The 20,010-nt window shown below is 44.7% G+C and overlaps 1 protein-coding gene across 1 annotated transcript; it reads left to right on the top strand.

Moving 5' to 3' along the window:
- The first annotated feature begins 395 nt into the window (after positions 1–395).
- On the top strand, positions 396–1,544 carry ATOH1 (atonal homolog 1 (Drosophila)). Its single transcript, XM_012647183.1, has one exon. The coding sequence runs from the start codon at positions 423–425 to the stop codon at positions 1,470–1,472; it is 1,050 nt and encodes a 349-aa protein (XP_012502637.1). The 5' UTR covers positions 396–422; the 3' UTR covers positions 1,473–1,544.
- Positions 1,545–20,010: the final 18,466 nt, after the last annotated feature.

Raw genomic sequence — 20,010 nt, forward strand, 5'->3', positions numbered from 1 at the left:
TAAAAGAGGGACGAAGGGGAAAAAAAAAAAAAAAACCTGAGCAGACGCCTGAGTCCTCTCTGCACACAGGAACTTTCTCCGGGTGTAAAAACTCTTTGATTGGCTGCCCGCACGCGCCTGCCCGCGCCCTCCATTGGCTGGGCGGACACGCGACCGGCGCGAGGAGGGGGCTGGGACGCGAGCGGGGGGGACTTCGTGGCGCGTGCCGCTTTTTAAAGGGGCGCAGCGCCTTCGGCAACCGGAGAAGCTTCGTTGCACGCGACCCGGTGTGCGATCTCCGAGCGGGTGGGGGAGGGTACAGGAGGGAAAAAAAATAAGACGTTGCAGAAGAGACCTGGGAAGGAGGGCTTTTTTTTTTTTTTTTTGGCTGGGCTGGGGTGCCGGCGCTTCCTCCGAGCCTGAGCTCCGAGCCTTGCAGTGCGATGTCCCGCCTGCTGCATGCAGAAGAGTGGGCCGAAGCGAAGGAGTTGGGGGACCACCGTCGCCACCCCCAGCCACACCAGCTCCCGCCGCCGCCGCCGCAGCCACCTGCGGCTCTGCAGGCGAGAGAGCACCCCGTGTACCCGCCCGAGCTGTCCCTCCTGGACGGCTCCGACCCACGCGCCTGGCTGGCGCCCACCTTGCAGGGCCTGTGCACGGCACGCGCCGCCCAGTATCTGCTGCCCTCCCCCGAGCTGGGCGCGGCCGAGGCCCCCGCGCCCCGGGACGAGGCGGACGGGCGCGGGGAGCCGGTAAGGAGGGGCGGCGGCGGCAAGAGCCCCGGGCCGGCGAAAGTGCGGGAACAGCTGTGCAGGCTGAAAGGCGGGGTGGCGGTGGACGAGCTGGGCTGCGGCCGCCAGCGGGCCCCTTCCAGCAAGCAGGTGAACGGGGTGCAGAAGCAGAGGCGGCTGGCGGCCAACGCCCGGGAGCGGCGCAGGATGCACGGGCTGAACCACGCCTTCGACCAGCTGCGCAACGTTATCCCGTCGTTCAACAACGACAAAAAGCTGTCCAAGTACGAGACGCTGCAGATGGCCCAGATCTACATCAACGCCTTGTCCGAGCTGCTGCAGACGCCCAGCGGCGGGGAGCAGCCGCCGCCGCCGCCGGCCCCCTGCAAAGCCGACCTCCACCACGCTCGCGCCGCCGCCGCCGCGTACGAAGGGGGCGCGGGCACGGCGACCGCAGCGGGGGCGCCGCCGGCCTCGGGAGGGGGCCAGCGGCCGACTGCGCCCGGGGGCTGCCGGACTCGCTTCTCCGCCCCGGCCGCCGCGGGCGCGTACTCGGTGCCGCTGGACGCTCTGCACTTCCCGACCTTCGAGGACAGCGCGCTGACGGCGATGATGGCGCAAAAGCGCTTGTCGCCTTCTCTGCCCGGGGGCCTCCTGCAGCCGGTGCAGGAGGAAAGCAGCAAAACGTCTCCCCGGTCCCACAGAAGCGACGGGGAGTTTTCCCCGCGTTCCCATTACAGCGACTCGGACGAGGCGAGTTAGGAAGGTGACAGGAGCCCGCACACGGACGCAGAAGCAAAACCGCCCGGCCCGGCGCGCGCGAAGCCCCGCGGTTGAGGAGCCCCGCACCCTTTGGTGTTGGCTCCGCCACGGCCGTTGTTTAGCAACGACTTGGCTTCGGACGGCAGCGACGTTTGATGGTTTGCAAAGGCCGCCGCTGTTCCAAACTTCCTACGGTCCGCATTGTCTGATGCAAACGTGCTGTGAAAGTTGCGTCCTTTCCGCCCGACTTCTGCTCCCCGTGTAGACAGACACGGTATTAATTACTCCTACCCAAACATGGCATCATTACTCTAGTTCCCCGCTGCCAATGCGCTGCTCAGACGTCGCATCTTCTTCTCTGCCGCTGGTTTGGGTTTAATTTATTTTATGCCCTGGGCTCCCATCCCTGTGCGTTGCGTGCACTCACGGGTGGGAGAGTCAGTCTTCCGCAGTTGTTTCCCGAAACGCATTATGAAACGCAAAGTGAATGCTTCCAAAGTAAATAACTTTTGACTATGGAATTGTTAAAAAAAAAAAAGAAAAAGCGGAGAACTTTAAGGTTTATATATTGTATAAACAGACCCAGTATGTATATCCGATCGCGAGAAGGTTGGCGTCTTTTAGGAAACTTGGCGCACGCACTTTAGCAGCCGCTGCTGTTGCGGCTCCAGGAAAAACTCAACTGCCAATTGCAGACCCGTTTTTTTTTATTTTTTAATTTTTAAACACAGCCACTTATAATTCTTAAGCTCTTTGCAAATGTTTGTTTAAAAAATGAAAATTAAAAAAAACACACACACACACATCCAGTAGTGTCAAAAGCATTTGGTCAATTTTATTTTGCTTTGTTAATGTTAGAAAACGTATTTATTATTGAGTGTTTGCTACCGTTTCTACTTATCTCGATTCATTTTTTTTACATTTTCTACTCGAGATCATTTTATTTTAATTTAGCAAAGCCCACTGCCATTGTTTTATGTATTTCCTTTTGCAAATGATGAAAATAAACGTGAAAAGTAGCTTTTATTTGTCATTTATTCCATTCCAGCATAACCTTGGAAAATAGTTTTTAAATGACCTTGAAGACTTGCACGAAGTCTTTTATTAAAGGTGAATTTAACTCTGGGCACGGTGGGTCACACCTGTAATCCCAGCACGTTGGGAGGCTGAGGCTGGAGGACTGCTGAGGCCACGAGTTTGAGACCAGCCTGGGCAATATAGCAAGACCCCCATCTCTAAAAAAAGTTTTAAATAGTGAATTTATAATAATTACATTGTGAGATAAAACTTTTCTCAAATTTGCAGCACAGCTTTGCCTCTATGACAGCCAGGATCTTTCCAGTCTCCCTTACTCCTAGCCCCAAGAGCCTCTGCGAGGGGCTCCTAGGATGTAGCCAGGAGTAACTTTACCAGGGTTAGCTATTTCCACTCATAAAAACTAGCCAAGCTGAAAGCTTTCTTGCAGGTCAAATGCACAGCACAAGTGCGCTCTCAGAATCTCCTCTCCTCTCCTCCCCTCCCTCCCTCTCTCTCTTCCTACCTCTCTCTCTTTCTCTCTTATTTTGGGGTAGCGGGACCTGAAGACGCAAAGAGGACAATGGAAAAGAACTTGAAGGGAAAGCAGAATTGGGCTCATTGACTCAAAAATTAGAAGCCAGCAGTTGCCCTTAGGAAATTGTTGACCTACGCTCATTTTTTTCTTTCCAAATAATTCTGCTGCTTCCAATATAGAAGCGAATATGCATCTTTATTTTGTCCTTCTGAATTAGCTTCTATATAGAAAAGATTATTCAGCTACACTTTTGAGTTATTTGCAGACACTAAACGGTACTCTCATTCACACCTAGATGTCCTCACTAACGAAAAGCCTGTTCTGGGTCACGCGTTCCTAGGTTTTAGAAAAGCTAATATAGTATGTATATGCAGAGAGTAGAAAGCTGAATTGTAAAAAATAAATTCGATTGGCCAACATGAGAGAACTATTTATTAAACTAAAGATTCAGCGACATTCCGCTGGATAAACATCACTGAATTTGAGACGTTGATTTTAAGCCAAGTCTTTTATGTTTTGTGTCCTCACTGGGATAACAAATTGCAGGAAAAGGAAGCAAAAAAAAAAAAAAAAAAAAGCTCTTGCATCCTCCTCTCTCCCCAGCACCCCAAAAAGAGGGGAGAGCCACAAGAAAAAAGAAAAGCGCCACAAACTAGATTTGCAAAAAAAGTAACGCGCGAAGGAGCGCGGGTTGTGGTCTCCAGGAGGGAACCGCGCAACCAGCTTTTAAGTGACCACCTGGGTCCCGGTGGCTTTCAGCTTGAAGCCACAAGAGAAACTGGGAGCCGCCGCCAGCTCTCTCGGAGAAGTGAGCGGTGGCTCGCGACGCTTTCCAGGGCAGAAACAATGCACCTGTCCCTTAGATAACCTTTGGCATCCACCGAGTTTGCTGTCCTCACGATAAACATCAGGAATCTTCGGGTTGCTGAATAAATCAAGCGATGGCTTCTAACACATCTCCGTTTCACTCTCAATAAGCAATGAGCAGACCCAACAGGTATGAACGTACAGCAACCTTGCGGGACGAGAGCACACTTATTTTTACAGTTATTTGGCTCGGTGTGTTTGCCTGAGTGTGTACAGGGAGAGAGAGAGGAGAGGACCTAGAATTCTTTTACCTGTTGTGAGTCTGAGTAGGGAAAGGACAGGGGGAAAAAAATAGTTGTGATTTTTTTTTTCCCCTCAAACAATCTATATGTCATTTTGGGAAATGATTTATACTCATTTTGTGTCAACCAAAGAGGAAAAAGACCTCATCCAAAGTTAATATTTTTCATGGACACATAGAAACCACAAAACAGAAAGTGCATCACGAATATTTTCCTTTACATCTTTTATAAATGAAGAAACTGCAGCCCATTCGTTGCCCCAAAATCACACAGCCAGAAAGTGACAATATCCAGATTTTAGTATTCCTGTCCACCAGATCAACGCTCCCACAAATTTTTCTCTGAGAAAATCAATAGCTAAGAGCTGCAGCTATCCAAACTTGGGGGAGGGAGGGCAGTGACAACCATAATAGCAGATATTTATACTTTTAAATATTAAGGGTGGTATATAAGAATCAGAATTCCTCATCTTCATTTAAGATAGTTCTTTACACTTATTCTCAAGAGAAAAAACTATAACAATATCAGATTGGAAATTCTGTATCACACTGATTGAAAAGCGATGGTGAATTTTTCTAACCCATCAAAACATGCACAAAAAGTCAAATCGCTCTGTGGTAAACTGAGTGCTCAAAGTTCAAATGAGAACTTTAACCCCTTTTCTTTCCTTCACTCTATTTCTTTCTCTCTCTCTCTCTCTCTCTTTTTTTTTTATGCTGGCATTTCTTTGAAAGAGATGTACAATCACATTTCCATTTTAAGGTTCTGCTCCAGAGTTTGCATAACAAACGTTTGGCAGCTCGCTCTCTTACACTCCATTAACAAGCTGTAACATATAGCTGCAGGTTGCTATAATCTCATTAATATTTTGGAAACTTGAATATTGAGTATTTCTGAGCGCTCATTTCCCATATGCCAGACCACTCCTGCCATGCTGACTGGTTCCTTTCTCTCCATTATTAACAATTAGCTTCTACCTTCCAAAGTCAGATCCAAGTATCCAAGATACTAGCAAAGGAATCAACTATGTGTGCAAGTTAAGCATGCTTAATATCACCCAAACAAACAAAGAGGCAGCATTTCTTAAAGTAATGAAGATAGATAAATCGGGTTAGTTCTTTGCAAGCACTGCTGGTGCTTTCTCGAGTTTTATATACTTTCAGCAGCTTGCTTTATATTCTGCCTTTGCCTCCTACCCCACCACCACTTTTATTCGTGGAGGGTTTTGGCTCGCCACACTTTGGGAAACTTATTTGATTTCACGGAGAGCTGAAGAAAGATTATTTTTTGGCAACGGGGCAAGTTTCACCACGTTCTCTAAGGGACATTGCTAACTGGGGGTCCAACTTGACCAGAAAAAAAAAAAAAAGGCGGGGAGGAGGGAAAGTTAATTTCTTTAATCTTAGCTGACACAGGACCAATACTTCCATGAGGCCCTTCTATTGATTTTAGAGATTCAAACCTGAACAAAGTGAGTGGTCTTTTATCAAAGGATATCTTGTAAAATATTCCTCTCCTAGGCTTGCTTGAAAGTTCGAGAAAAAGATAATCAGCTTTCCGTTGCCAGTTCCAAACCCGAATTGGGACTGGAAAGGCAAAGTCGCAGACTGCACTTACCAAGTGCAATGCAGACGGGGCCAATTGCAATGTTGCAGAAAACAGCAAGTGTTAAGTGAGAGTTCAGATAAGCAGCAGCGTTGCATTGCTTGCAATTGTTTTGGTGAGAAGGGGCGGGAGACGGGGGAGGGAATGTAAGAAAGGCCTGAGTTTTCCTTGGTGTTTTTGGCTCTGTGGACTGCGCACTCAGCAGCCGGCCTCCCCCCTGGGCCGAGCGCAGCCGCGGGCGCGGACGGCGAGGTCCCCGGTCCTCCACTAGGCCCCTCCTCGCCAGGAAAGGCGAAGCGAGCGCAGAATGGGTTAAACGCCCGGACGCCGGGCAGAGGCGGGGGAGGCGAGAAGTCGGGGGAAGATAAAGGCGAGGACAGGAACCGAGGCGCGCGGGGGCGGCTCGCCGCAATTAGGGGGCGGGTGACAATGGAGGCGCTGGCGCAGGCTCCGGGCCGCGGCGCGGCGCGTCTGGGGCGAGCACGCGCCGTCAGCTGGTGAGCGCACTCGCCTTTCACGCCGCTCCCCGGGGAGCCGCGCGGCCGCAGCGGCCGCCGCCGCCGCCCTCCCCAGCCTCCTCGCCCGCGGCCTCCTCCGCCCCCCGCCGGCAGCCGGCCCACTCCGCCCCCGGCCTCGCAGCGGGCGCCGCCTCTGCCCCCGCCCCGCCCGGCAGCCGCCCCCGCGCGGAGGAGCCGCGCGAAGCCCCAGCCGAGCGGGGCCGAGGGGAGGGGACAAGCCGGGCCGGGGGCCGCCCGAGCCCCGCTGCCCTTTCCCAGCCCGAGCTCCACGTCCTCGGGCACTCCGCTATTCCAAAGAGAACTTTGCTTCCACGTTGCTAAAACTCTCGGGGTGTAAAGATTCCTCGCGCAGAGGGTGCTCGGGCATCGCCGTCCGGGCGTCAGTGCGCACGTTGCTGACTCTTCCTCCCTCGGCTGCGTAAGGAGAGCAGAGCTATAAGCATCTCCCTGCGGAAGTTTTAGGCCTTTCTACACCCCGAGGTCCTCTCCCTGGTCCAGCTCTGCTTCTGCTGGGCCCAGACAGACAGACAGACAAGTGAGTCTTTTTGCTGCCTGAGCTACAGGCAGGCCAGGCCCATTCCACAAGTTCATACTTTTTCCCCCAGAGAAACCTGAAGCTTCCTTCATACGGATGAAAAGCAAGATGCTATTCAATATAAGCATTATTATCACTGTTTTTTTTTTTAAAAAAAAAACCCATTCTGATCAGGGAGCTAGGGGAATATGATAAAGAAAAGGGTGTTCTGATGGCCGGCTGGTGGCCCAGGCTGCGGGGCCCAGCCACTGCCAGGGTGATGAAGGAAGGTGTGAGCTAGGATCTGAGGCGACTGTCTTGGGATTTCTCAAGCCAACAGATGTCATTCTCTTTGGGGCCATTGGCCACTCTTTTGTCTTTTCTAGAAACAGTTCTCCATAATCCCTCCCACCTTCCTGCTCCTTTATATACTCTCAGAGCTAGGGTGCTGGTTCAGGAGGGGAATCCTTAATTACCTGGGGTGGGGGGATGAGGTAGCATTTGAGGAAGGAGTAGGCGTCATTCTTTGTATCTTAGAGGCCACAAAACTAAGAGAGATCTGAAAACACAGGGCCACCAGCTTACCACAAAGATGGAAGGCTGGTTCTTTTTATTTTCAATACGGGACGTTTCTAAAACGACCCAGCAGAAATATACAGGATTATCTATTTTCTTTAAATTTTCTTTGAACCCAAGAGATGTTGATTCAACAGGTCAAAAAAGAATCCCAGGAATCTGCATACAGGATTCCAGATGAATCTGATGCAAGGTGGAGCAGAGGCCTCCTGCAGCAGGAACCTAAAGGAGTTTCTGTGAGACTCTTCCTGACATTCCCCGTGAAATGGACACCGGCTAACGATCCCTTTCACCTCCCTTTATAAGACTCAGTGATCTTTTTTTCCAAAAAGAGAGAAGTGGACCACATAGCTTCTTGGATTCCATGACTTGATCTTGTTGCTTTCGGGCTATGGGACCTGGGACAATAGGCTTTGGCCTAAGATATCTCAACTACAAAGCAATACCAGCTGCCTTTGGAGGCCTAAGGGCATCGGTCCAGGTAGTAAAAGACATTCATCCCCTGTCTGTCTGTCCAACATAAGAGGCTCAGTGGGAGAAGCCAAAATCATAACCAGCGAGTGCAGTTTGAAAATCAGGAAGCAAGAATTTTCAGGCCAAACAAACTCTAAGGCAAACAAGGGGGTGCGAAAGGGTCGTTGGGAGGCCTGTGGTTTAAGGTGGGTAAACTAAGTCACATCACTCCGTAATAACTCCAGCCTGGATTTAGGGGCTCATCGGCTTTGATGGAAGGGTTAGCCACCCAGGACTTGACTGAAAAAGTAGCTGTTCTCGTGTGTTGTTGGTAATGGTAATCAGAGAATACAGAGAAAGACAATATTATGATTTAGAAGGCAATGATCTTATGAAACGGTGAAACAGTGTAACTTCCTTTGATGACAAATTATTTTATTTCTTCCAAGCTCTTCCCCACTGTCTCTTTGTTATAGTCCCCTATCTCCCCCTTCTTTTCATCAATGAATGGGCACTTACTGGGTGCCCATATGGTGGGGGAGTTAACCACTAGGAGAGATGCAGAAAAATAAAATAGAACCCCCTCCCTTACAGAACTCAGAACTTGGTGGAATCTCAGAAAAAAACATGGAAAAGAAGCTTCATCCTCTAGCTGAACGTGTCATTATTGCTCCAAACAAGCCTTGTCATCTTATGTTTGCCCTCAAACTATTTTATTCATACTTCCAGGTATACCTATACATAACCTTCATTGTTTTCCTCAATAATAACATATTTTAAGTAGTTTGAAACCATAGAGCTAATCTTCAAATCAACCACTATTTCTTTTGAGCTCAGAGAATACCTTTATTTGTAGTCATAATTTCATACCAGAAAACAACTGAGGTTCTGAGAGAGACCAAATGGCCTACTGAAGGTAACATAGCCTCAGTGGGTCCGTGACCACAGAAACCCAGGTCTGCTGTGAGTCTATGGTCAGCATTCCGCCCACCACACTTTACCTGCCTCAGGTGTGTGTTTTGAACCAGCTTGTCTCATTCTTGCTCAGACTGAGAGGTGATAGAGATCCCTGAACGCTTCCATTTTACATTTGCTCCAGAGACAGATAACTTAAGATATTCCTTTGGAGATGATCATAGAGCCGGTTCCACTTCCATGGGATAGATCTAAGAGACATACTGATTAGAGGAATTTTCATTTAGATTGCCATTCTTGCTCCTCCGATTTGGCTGATGCTGGACATGCTTGTCATTTATGCTATATTAAATTTCCTTTCCACTTTCATCTAGAAAAAATCCATCCAAATGCTAAATAGCGTATGAAGTCAGAAAACGAGGCTCAAGAATGTTACATAAAAGTGTGTCCTGAACAGCAATGGCCTGAAAGCAGGTCATTCCCCCAAATTATTGCCTTATCTATGCTTAAAAGCATGGTAGGAAAATGGGGCTATAATTTTTATTGTTTCTCTTGGAAGGAGAAAGTGAATTTACCTGCTACATTTGTAGCTGTGGATTCATTCAGTGATAACGTACATTTTTTTATTCACCTAGTCATCTGAGCTATTGGCATTTTACCTTAAACCATCCAAGTGAACATTTCCCACTGTCCCGGGTGGTTCAATGTCTCAAATATATTTCTTTGTTTTTGAAAACTTCTGTTCTTTACCTGTCCTGAGTCGGTACTGCATTTTATAACACCTGTATTCGATGGTCTAAGGCAATCTCTTCTGTATTGCTTGTGATTTAGATGCCTTTGACCTCCCAAGGAGTGAAGGGCGAGTGGAGGGCGTTTGAAGCAGAGCATATTTCTAATTAAAAACAGGAAAGTTTGCAAGCAGCCACATAGGTCGCATTTTAGGATCCGGAGGTCAACTTTGTACTCGCAGTCATGCCTAGATATTTTCCCATAGCATATTTATTCCCCATTGTTCCTCCTCCCCACCTGTACACCTGGACAGCCCCCAAAGTTCAGCCCAGAGCCCTTTTTACCAAAACCTAAATCCAGACTGCTTCCTAACATGTCCTGCGTGGTGGTACCACGTGACGCACCCGGCCAAATATCCCCCCACTATTTTGGGACATCTACATGGCTCCTATTTCTAGAAAAGGAGTGTGAAGCTGTGATATAGGCCCCCAACTTTTTTTTTTTTATTTAGCCTTATTCTGAAAGCAACCCTGAAGAGTTCACTATAGCCAGAGGCTACTTTCCCAGTATTTTGTTGACTGTTTCTCCTTGTTCCTCCACCACGTCCATTTTGCTATAGAGAGGTGTGGATTTACCCAGACCTAGGGTATTGGCTTCGTTTCAATGTTTTCTCATATGTCCAGCAGCTTGTGTTAGCCAGCTGGCCCAAGGACTAAAGGCGTGGGGACAGGGAGGCATGGTCACCCAGCCAAAGATTGTATTAATGAGAGAGCCTGAGGCTTCTCAGGGGCTGTAGAAGGGGAGGAGCCATTCAGTAGAGTCCATTTGGGAGACTCTCTGGAACACTCTTCCAGGTATTTTACATGCCAGTCCCTTTGGGGGAACCCCTCCTTACCCTCATCCTGCTGAGAAATAAAGAACAAAATAACTCATCTTGTGGGCTAAATGTCATCCTCAAAACTCTACTTTCACCTATGAACTCGCCTCCTTCTGGATGCCTCCCCACCCCTCCAAGGTTTGGTAAAGATTTTTTGGTTTTTCTTCTTTCACATTCCCCTGGAATCGCTGATTTCTTTTTAAAGGGCCAGCTCCTGGAAGGCAGAAACCCATGTCCAGTTTGACCATGCACAGGCCAATGGCAGGAAAGAAGTGAGAATGGAGGTCACCCAGGCCTGCGTGTGCTCTGTCTGGCCACGGAATTCCTTGTCTTGCTTTCTCTTTAAATTAGATCGATTCTTTAAATGGATTACAGCCGACACCAGGATATCTCTCTCTTTGTCCTGAAAACTCAAACAAACCTTTCCTAACACGTTCTTCCTTTCCTTCTTTCATTTTTTGGCCTAACTTCTGAAACCCCTAGAGAGGTGCTCTCTCCTCTAAGCGCCAATAGGCCTCCTAACAAATGACATAGCGACTATTTTTGGAAGCGCATTTCTGTGAGCCCCTGGAGAGGGGCAAGGTGTAACGGAGGTCACCTTTGCATCCGGGCTAACAGAGACCCCCAATAGGCCTTTCCAGGGTTTAGCTGGACAGGCTGATGCCCTCAGGCCAGGCTTGGGAGTTGCATTCCACGCCGGCCCTGCAAGGCTGAGTGTGGCCAGGTTAGCCTACCTGATCCCTGCAAGGCAGAGGCGCGATTGTACGTAGCCTCTCTTCCCCTGGCATTTTCTTGCTACCTATCTCACCTGGCTGCATTTTCTAGCACCTGATTCCTTTCTAGCACCTTCCTTTCACATGCTTTTCATTCATCCTCTTCTAGCAGTTTCCACTTCCCTGTCATTTTCCCCGAGACCTGTCACCCTTGGGTCCCATTGCCTCCCTTTTCTTATCACCCCCCCACTCCCTCGATCGTCGCTTCCCAGACCTGGTCCTCCTTAGCCAGTGGCTCTATTTGCTATCTTAGCTCCTTTGCCAACGTCGCCCTAACCGCATCGCTCTCCATTCCCCCGGTCTTTCCTGCCTGTTCGCCTCTCGCCTCCCAGTCGGGACAAGACCCGAGCAGCCACGCCGCTGCGTGGCGACCCAGGCGGCGCCACTTCCTCCGGGCGCGGGGGCACGTTCGTGCCTCGCGGCGATCGCGACGCTCTGCAGCGCCTCCTGCAGGAGCAGCCGCGGGCATCGCGCCCGCCCGGCCCGGGCCGCAGAGGGGCCGGCGGGAGGGGAGGCGCGCGGGTGGGCAGCCGAGAGCTGGGGAAACCGGATCTCCTGTCGCTGTGAACTGGAGGGTTTTTTTCTCCTCTATTCTTTTTTCCCCTCCCCTCTCTGTCCTGACAAAGATACCCAGCCCTGTTTCGGTGGCTGTGCTGTCGACTCTCCCCTCCTAATCTCCGATCATCAACGGGGGATCGGGTCAACATCAGCCCATCAGTGTGATCAAGGCAGAGATCTCTATTTCTTCCCTGGGGCAGGCCCCCTGCTACAGTATCCTTCATTTAATACTCCCCTTATCAGAGCTCGCCTGCACGCCTTTCCCTCCTCCCTCGGAAAGATCCCTGCTCCAGCCTGCGGGACCCCAGGCTTCCAGGAATAACCTTTTCCAAGTTCACCTTGACCAAATCCAAAGGAAGTCTTGGGCTTTCAGCTCAGAGCAGTAAGCAACAAGCAATGCACTTCCCAGGATACTGTCCCTCTAGAAACAGTCCTCAGTTCTACCTGTTTCTTTTCATCATGTACATTTTTCAGTTTATTTCCATCCAGGGAATAAACAAAATTGCCCCCACTCCCAAAAAAAAGGCTGTCTTTAATCAATGGGAATCATTTTGGTCCAACATGCTTGCTTGGAAGCTGATTTGCAGGACGTTTACAAAGAACAATTGGAGGAAATGAAATAAACCATTCAGAACTGTGCCCTGAGGTTTACCGGGGGGTAATCGATCCTTCCACTGGGTCCTCCTGAATTTTTCAACAGTAAACTAGTTCATCTCCAACTGACGGCTTCACCATTATTATATGGTTCACAGACAGCAGAGGCTTGAAATCATGTCGACATTTACTCCATAAGTTAATAAATAAATAAATAAGACACTTGGTTAAAATACTCACTAAGACACTTGCTTAAAATACTATCTCAAGAAATAGAAAGAGAGAGAGAGAGAGAGAGAGAGAGAGAGAGAGAGAGAGAGAGAGATTGTTAGTGCCAAACTTGCAGAAGGGATTTGCACCTGTACAACTTGTGGTCTAGAAATATTCACCAGGACAGCTGGCAAATAGGGGGTTAATCATTACAGAAAACGATGCATCGTATCTTTTCAGTTTGGTTTATACTGAAGGGCAGTAAAGATTTATGCTTCGGGAGGATAAAACTGTTATTTTCGGAGTGTGGTTGATTCCTTTGAAAGTTTATTTTCTGAGGAAGTGTAGACAGTTTGTGTGACAGAACAACCCTAGTTCTCTCTTAAAAACCTCTGATGCTAAGAAGATCACCTACATCTCCTTAAACAATATGAAAACTTCTCAGGTTTCTGAAACATTCTAACAGCTAAAGCTTATAAGAATACTGGATGAAAGTAACATATTTTTAAAGGAGAAAATTTCTTAGACATTTCATTAAATTAGATAACACCGTTTGGCTAAATTAGTTTCCACTTCCTTGCAGTGTTTTTCAAAAAGAGAGTTCTATTCTCCAATACTTTGAATTACTGCCAATCGCATTATAATCCAGAAAAATGTAGTGAGCTGCCCTTTTTTCCTAAGAGACAATATGCTTATATCTTTCTCACATTTGTGGAAAATTAATTCATGGATATAGATAAGATAGGTGTATCTTATTACTATATGTCTTTCTGGTACTGTATTTTCCAATTCCAGGAAAGCAAGGTTGAAAGAGCTTTCTGTCACCAGCTAGTTATTAACAAAAACAGTATTCATTGACATTCTGGTCTTAGGCAGCATCTGAAGCTCCCTGCAGTTCAATCCTGTGATTATTAACTCACTTCCCACCAATATCTTCTGCAGGGCCATTATCTACTGTCAATATTTTTACAGCCTATGAGGAGAAGTCCTGCTTACTTCCTGTTAGAAGGGAGGCAACAGGGTTTTTTTTTCTTTCTTTCTTTTTTTAAGTAGATAAATATGTACTCTACAAATATGTTTGATTGAGGAGGTAAGAAGGAAGGGAAAGGGGAGGCTGGCATCTGCTGTCTCACCAGCTCATTGTGTGGTTAATAATTGCTCCAGAATAGTTTTACAGGGTGTAGGCTTTCTGAAACAAGGCTTACTGAAAGATCCAGGTCGGAAAACCTTTTCCAGTTCTGTTCATACATCAAATCTTAGATATTAGGTATAGGATTTGTTGTTGTTGTTGTTGTTTTAAGCATCTTATCTTCATGTAAACCCTTTTGATTTTCTAGCTCTGAGAAATCTCTGGAAGGATATTTTCCTGAAAGAGATGAATCGGTATATAGTCTCTACTTTCAAGAGAATGATGCTTAACAGCAAAGGACTGTCACAATGATTTAGTATGAATTTTGGGTTAGTGTTATTAAAGCTCTACTTTGTATGAATAAACACTATTTTTAAAAATGTATGCAAATAAAACATACCGTCTGGGTCAAAGTACGTACTTTTAAAAGTGACTTTTAACATCTTCCTATATGCTCTATGTCATGGCTACTCTGATCAAATAAAAGGCCAAGGCAAATGATTAGAGATATGGAATAACACGAAATATTGTGGCGAATCGCAGTATTTTAAAACATAAATTATGACAAATAATATTCGATTCCGAAAATGTTCAAATTGAAAACACTTCCATTAAGAATTAGAAGATTCTTCCTATATTTACAGTTATATATTTTTCAAAGCCTAGTTGACTTGAAGTCAATAATTATAATTCTATGTTTTGCTCTCATTTTCATTAGTTATATTCTTCAGCTTCCTGAGTTTTTAAGCCTCTCCTCATTTTTTTCTTTAAACCAGTTTGAATTGGGTTACTGCTATTTGTACAGAGAATTTGTTAATTCTCTGTACCAAAGGCAAAGTATTTAGCTCTACTGAGCCTAAGTTTTATTATTCATAAAGGAAGGAAGGACAATTAAAGCTGAACCACCTATAGCAGAAGGTTGTTTTGAAAATCATATAAGAGAACATACTAGAATTATGTAAGATAATATGTATGTATCAGTCAGGTTGGGCCAGGTTATGTTGTTGTAACAAACAAGACCAAAATCATGGTGATATGAGAAGCAAAAGTTTATTTCTTGTCCACAATACAAAATGACAGGTCAGCTGGAGTTTAGCTGCAGCCAAAGGTCAACTAGTGTCTTATCACTTAGGGACCAATGACACAGCAGCCACCATCTAAACCATTGCTAGTTACCAAACACAGAGGGAAAGAAGACTCTGGAGGCAATTATATCACCTGCGTGGAACGTATATCACAATTCATTGGCCAGAACTATGAACAAGGGCCTATCCAATCACAAAAAGGTCAGGAAGTAGTATCCTACCATGAAAGCGAACCAGGACTATAAATAGAATTAATGATCGCCACAGTTTGTGGAGGAAATTTTCCAATGGCAAAGTGCTTTACAGGTGAAGCGTTATTTACCAAAAGTATACATGGAATTTCTCGGAATTAGGGCAGACATGAATTCAGCAAAAATTATAGTACCCTTTTGTGATTTAACTCTTTAAAGTGAACTTACTTAGAGGTCTTTAAATTAAATGATATGGTTATATTTCCTTGGTATTATAAAAACACTGACCCAAAAGTTTCTAAAATGAAGCTTGATATTTTACTTGGCTTCAAACCAGATCACAGTTTTCCTAACATACAAGTCCTTAACCAGGCACTAAGATATGATTTTAAAAACAACAACAAAGTAACACACAGATCTTGATACGACAATAGAATCTCTTGCTGTATTCATCATTTATTGATAAATCAATCATCTCCAAAATAAGCCAATCAGAAGTCAAGCCGAGACTTTTAGGGCAAGTATAGGGAAAAAGAAGTTCGCTTTCATCAGATTTGAAGAACTGTAAGATGTAACCCTAGAGTTCTGAGTGTTTGTTTCTGTCACCACATGGATAAAAGTTTCCTAAGAAGATCACCAATTCAGAGCAGAGATGGAGAGAAAGGAAGGCGTGTGGATGCGTCTTGATCTCATCATTTGGTCCCTAAATTCAGGATGTCTAAAATTAGTTATATTCTTCAGCTTCCTGAGTTTTTAAGCCTCTCCTCATTTTTTTCTTTAAACCAGTTTGAATTGGGTTACTGCTATTTGTATCTACAAGTGTCCTAATTAATAAAGAAAGTTAGTGTACTTACTATTGTACTAGACTCAATCACCTGCTGAGAATCTCAAATTATATCCTAAGAATAAAACAAAATTTGGAATCAGAGTATATGCTTGACTATATGCATCCATAGTTCAGGTTCTATATTTTTCTCTATTATTTGGGACACTTTGATAAAAACGTTCGGTCCATTTATAAGTTTAGTTGAGCAAAGTCAGAGTGGTCATTTGGATAATAGTGCTAATCTAACAAATGTGGCAAGCAGGAGCCTGTGCCCATTTAACCTCTATAGCAAAGGCAATTATCTTTCCATTGAGGAAAATAAATTCAGAATGTTCTATACAAAGTTCATCCTTGCTCATCAATTCATCTAAGAATTTTTTCAATTGTTTTCGGTACTTACTATGGGCAGCATTGCATTAAATCTTAAATTATAAAAGATTTGAGGGTGAGGGTAGGGTTGGGTTTATTTTAAAGGACAGATAAAATCTGTGTGGGCCGGTCATTTTCCATGTGCTGAGGAGACAGATCATTACTTTCATGGACTTTGTATTCTACTAAAGAGAGACAATGACAAGATAAATAAGCAAAATACATAGCGGTTTAATAATTAAGGAGGAAATTAAAGCCAAGAAAATTAAAGCCAAGCGAGGTTGAGGAAAAGGTTCAAATTGTATTTTGAGTGGCCAAGGCAAACCTTGCTGATGTGACTTTGGAGAAAAGACCAGAAAAGTGATGAAACTAGCTATCTCTGTGGGTAACTGGAGGGGTAGGGGGGTATTTTAGGGAGGCAAGAGCAAGTGCAAAGACTCTGAGGTGGGAGTACGCCCAATGTACCCAACCATCAGCCAAGACTGCAGCATGGCTGTGTGGAGGGAGAAGGGAGAGAGCCGGAAGTTAAAGAAATAAAAATGGGCTGAACCTCCTATGGCCTTGGAGGTTATAGAAGGAATTTGGCTTTTTCTCTGAGTGAAATGAAGAGCCACCTCAGGGTTTTGAACAGAGAAATAACATGATATGACTTAAGTTTTTTTTTTTTGTTTTTCTTGAGACAGAGTCTCACTCTGTCACCTGGGCTAGAGTGCTGTGGCATCAGCCTAGCACACTGCAACCTCAAACTCCTGGGCTCAAGCAATTCTCCTGCCTCAGCCTCCCGAGTAGCAGGGACGACAGGCATGCGCCACCATGCCTGGCTACTTTTTTTTCTCTATATATTTTTAGTTGTCCAGATCATTTCTTTCTAATTTTAGTAGAGACGGGGTCTCGCTCTTGCTCAGGCTGGTCTCGAACTCCTGACCTTGAGTGATCCTCCCGCCTCAGCCTCCCAGAGTGCTGGGATCACAGGCATGAGCCACCGCGCCCGGCCATGTGACTTAAGTTTTAACAGCCCCTCTCTAGGTGTTGTATTGAGAATAGACTGTAGAAGGATGAGGGTAACAGCATCTAATTCAGACAAGATAGAATGGTGGCTCGGGTCAGGTAATTAGTGCGAATGGTGGGAACTTGTTAAATTCTGGACATAGTTTACATGTATAGACAACAGGATGGGCTGACACACCGGAAGTAAGATGTGAGAGAAAGAGAGGAGACTAGGATCACATCAAAGTTTTTGGTCCAAGCAACTGGAGGAATGGAGTTGCCAGCAACCAAGATGGGAAGGACAATAGAAGAAACAGGTTGGAGGGAGGCTGAGTTTGGGGCACGTTAGGTATTGTGGAGCTCCTGACTACCTCTCTGCCAAGTATCGAGAAGGATGAATTTGTTTGAGCAAAAATAAATAATGGAGTTTTATTAACTTCAAAGCAGTAGTAATGGAGAGAATCCCATTTATCATTAGGCAACCTGGGTTCTAATCAATTAATGCTCAGGCATCTGAACTCTAGTGTCAGACGGCCTGGGTTCAAATCCTGGAATCATCACTTAACATTTGCTATGACCTTTAATAACTTAACTTCTCTAGAAGTTTTGTTTCTTCATTTTTCAATTGGGTATAATAATTTTACTACCTCCTAGATTTATCTGTATATGAATATAGTGCCCTAATGCAATGCATTGCATGTAGTGAGCAAATAATAAATATTTGCCAATAGTTGCTGAGACAATAACATGGTTTTTCTTTCTTATTAGACTGAGACATCATTAAATACAGGGATCTAACTCATTCTTGTTTTAAGTGGCAAAGCATTTGGGACATAATAACTGTTAAATTAATGATACTCTATATCTGAGTAGAACTCAAAAAGGTTGGAACATTAAGTCCTTCCATAGAACTGGCAATTTTGTCATCATTCTAGCTAAATCCAGGTGGTTATAGTGGGAACAGTTTTATTCAGGTAGCAGAGAAAGAACAGATGTTTGACTATAGAGTTGTGGGAGAGGTTATATCAGGTGAAAGGAGGAATCCAAAGAAAGGTGGAGATATGGAAAGATGAATGATATTCTCTCTGCTTAGATTCCAGTTCTATTTGAAATTGGGAGGAGAGACTTCTATGCATTTCTCTGATAAATATTAACCAGTGTGAACATAAACTCCTTAAACCTTAGTTCCTACAGACTTGCTGTGAAGATGAAATAAGATCTTATATGTGAAATGTATTAATAAATGTGTACATCTATTTATAAACTTCAAAGAACTATTAGAGTACAAGGAAAATCCCAAAGTGTGCAATAAATAATAGATTAAGAGTGCTTGAGAAAGGTTGCAGTTCTAGGGAAGGTGGACTAAGCACACTCCACTTGGTCTTTCCCAGTGAATGTGAGCATAAATGCTGAAGCAGCTATATGAAGACACCGAAGAGTAAATTTTAGCAGGAAGATTGGGGAAAGAGTCTAGAATTTGAAGTTACACCAAACCAGGGGTGAGTTTCCCATTTTTTTCCCCCAGTGTCACCTGGCATAGGCTTGAGAGAAGCTCTAAATCCAGAAGTACACATGGGTGAAGAGCAGAAAAAGTTACAAGAAGATCCTTCTCTTTCTGGGAAAGAAACTATGGGAGAGGGGAATTTCATGGATCAGAGAAAGAGGAGGAAATCCTTTGATTTTTTAATTATTATTTTTCTTTTCTCTCCTGCCCTAACCCCTAGATAACATCATGATGGTAGTTGTGGCCAACAAGGCACCTAAAAATCTGAAGGAGGGGAATCCATTTCTATGGCCAAACAGCTATAGATCCCAAGAGCATAGAGTGAATGCCTATTGTGTGTTACTTTTTTTTTTCTTTCTCTGTGCAGACCCAATCACAAGAAGATCATGGCAGACAATGAAAATTAGAGCCCTAGTTTTCTGTATAGAAGGCCAGGAAGTAGGTCTGTGGGAGTCAGAGGTGTTTGGGAGGTCACAGTAAAGAAGAAAATAGGAAATTAAACTCATAAAATTGTTCATGTACTTCTGGACTTACCTAAGAGCTGAAATGAAATGGAAGCTGAAATGAACAGGAAGTCTCAGCATGAAATAGGAGACACAAAGAAAAACCAAATGAAAATTTTAGAATTAAAAAAAAAATACTTACTAGATGGACTCCATGGCAGAATAAAGACAATATAAGAAAGAAAACAAAAGATTGTAAAGAAATAAACAGAGCCTTAGGGGCCTATAGGACAATTCCAAAAGGTCTAAGTTTTGTATCATCAGAGTCTCAACAGGAAATGAGAAAGAGTAAGGAGCATGAAAAATATTTGAAGAAATAGTGGCTGAAAACTCCCCAAATTTGGCAAAAGACATAAATTCATAGATGTTAGAAGTTTAGTAAACTCTTAACAGGATAAATTTAAAGACATCAAATGCCCAGATATATTATAATCAAACTGTCGAACACTAAAGATAAGAAAAAATCGTGAAAGCAACCAGAGAAAAATAATGCATTACTTGGAGGGTATTGATGATTTGAATGACTGTGGATTCATCTTCAGAAACATGGAAGTCAGATCAAAGTGGAATAATGTTTTCTAAATGCTGAATGCAAAGAACTGTTAACTCAGAATTCTATATCCTGTGACAATCTCTTTTAGGAATGAAGGAAAAATAAAGAAATTATAAGATGGAGGAAAAATAAGAGAATCTATCACCAAATACCTCCTCTAAAAAAATGTCAAAGGAAGTTTCTCAGGCAGAAGGCAAGTGATACAAAAGGGAAACTTAGAACATTGGGAGTAAAGGAGCAGTAACAGAAATGATAAAACATGGGTAAATGTATAAGATTACTCATCTCTTCTAAGCTCTTTTAAATATGTATACCTGTCAAAAGCAAAAATTATTGCTTTCAAAAAACATTGTCTTGATGGGGTTTTCAAGTTATGGAGAAGCAATACATTTGACATCTACGACACGA

The sequence above is a fragment of the Propithecus coquereli genome, unplaced genomic scaffold (assembly GCF_000956105.1).
Source record: "Propithecus coquereli isolate 6110/MARCELLA unplaced genomic scaffold, Pcoq_1.0 Scaffold26, whole genome shotgun sequence".
NCBI lineage: Eukaryota > Metazoa > Chordata > Mammalia > Primates > Indriidae > Propithecus > Propithecus coquereli.

What these genes read in the sequence shown, in the direction of transcription:
- ATOH1 (XM_012647183.1), top strand. Translation starts at nt 423, where the DNA reads ATGTCCCGCCTGCTGCATGCAGAAGAGTGGGCCGAAGCGAAGGAGTTG.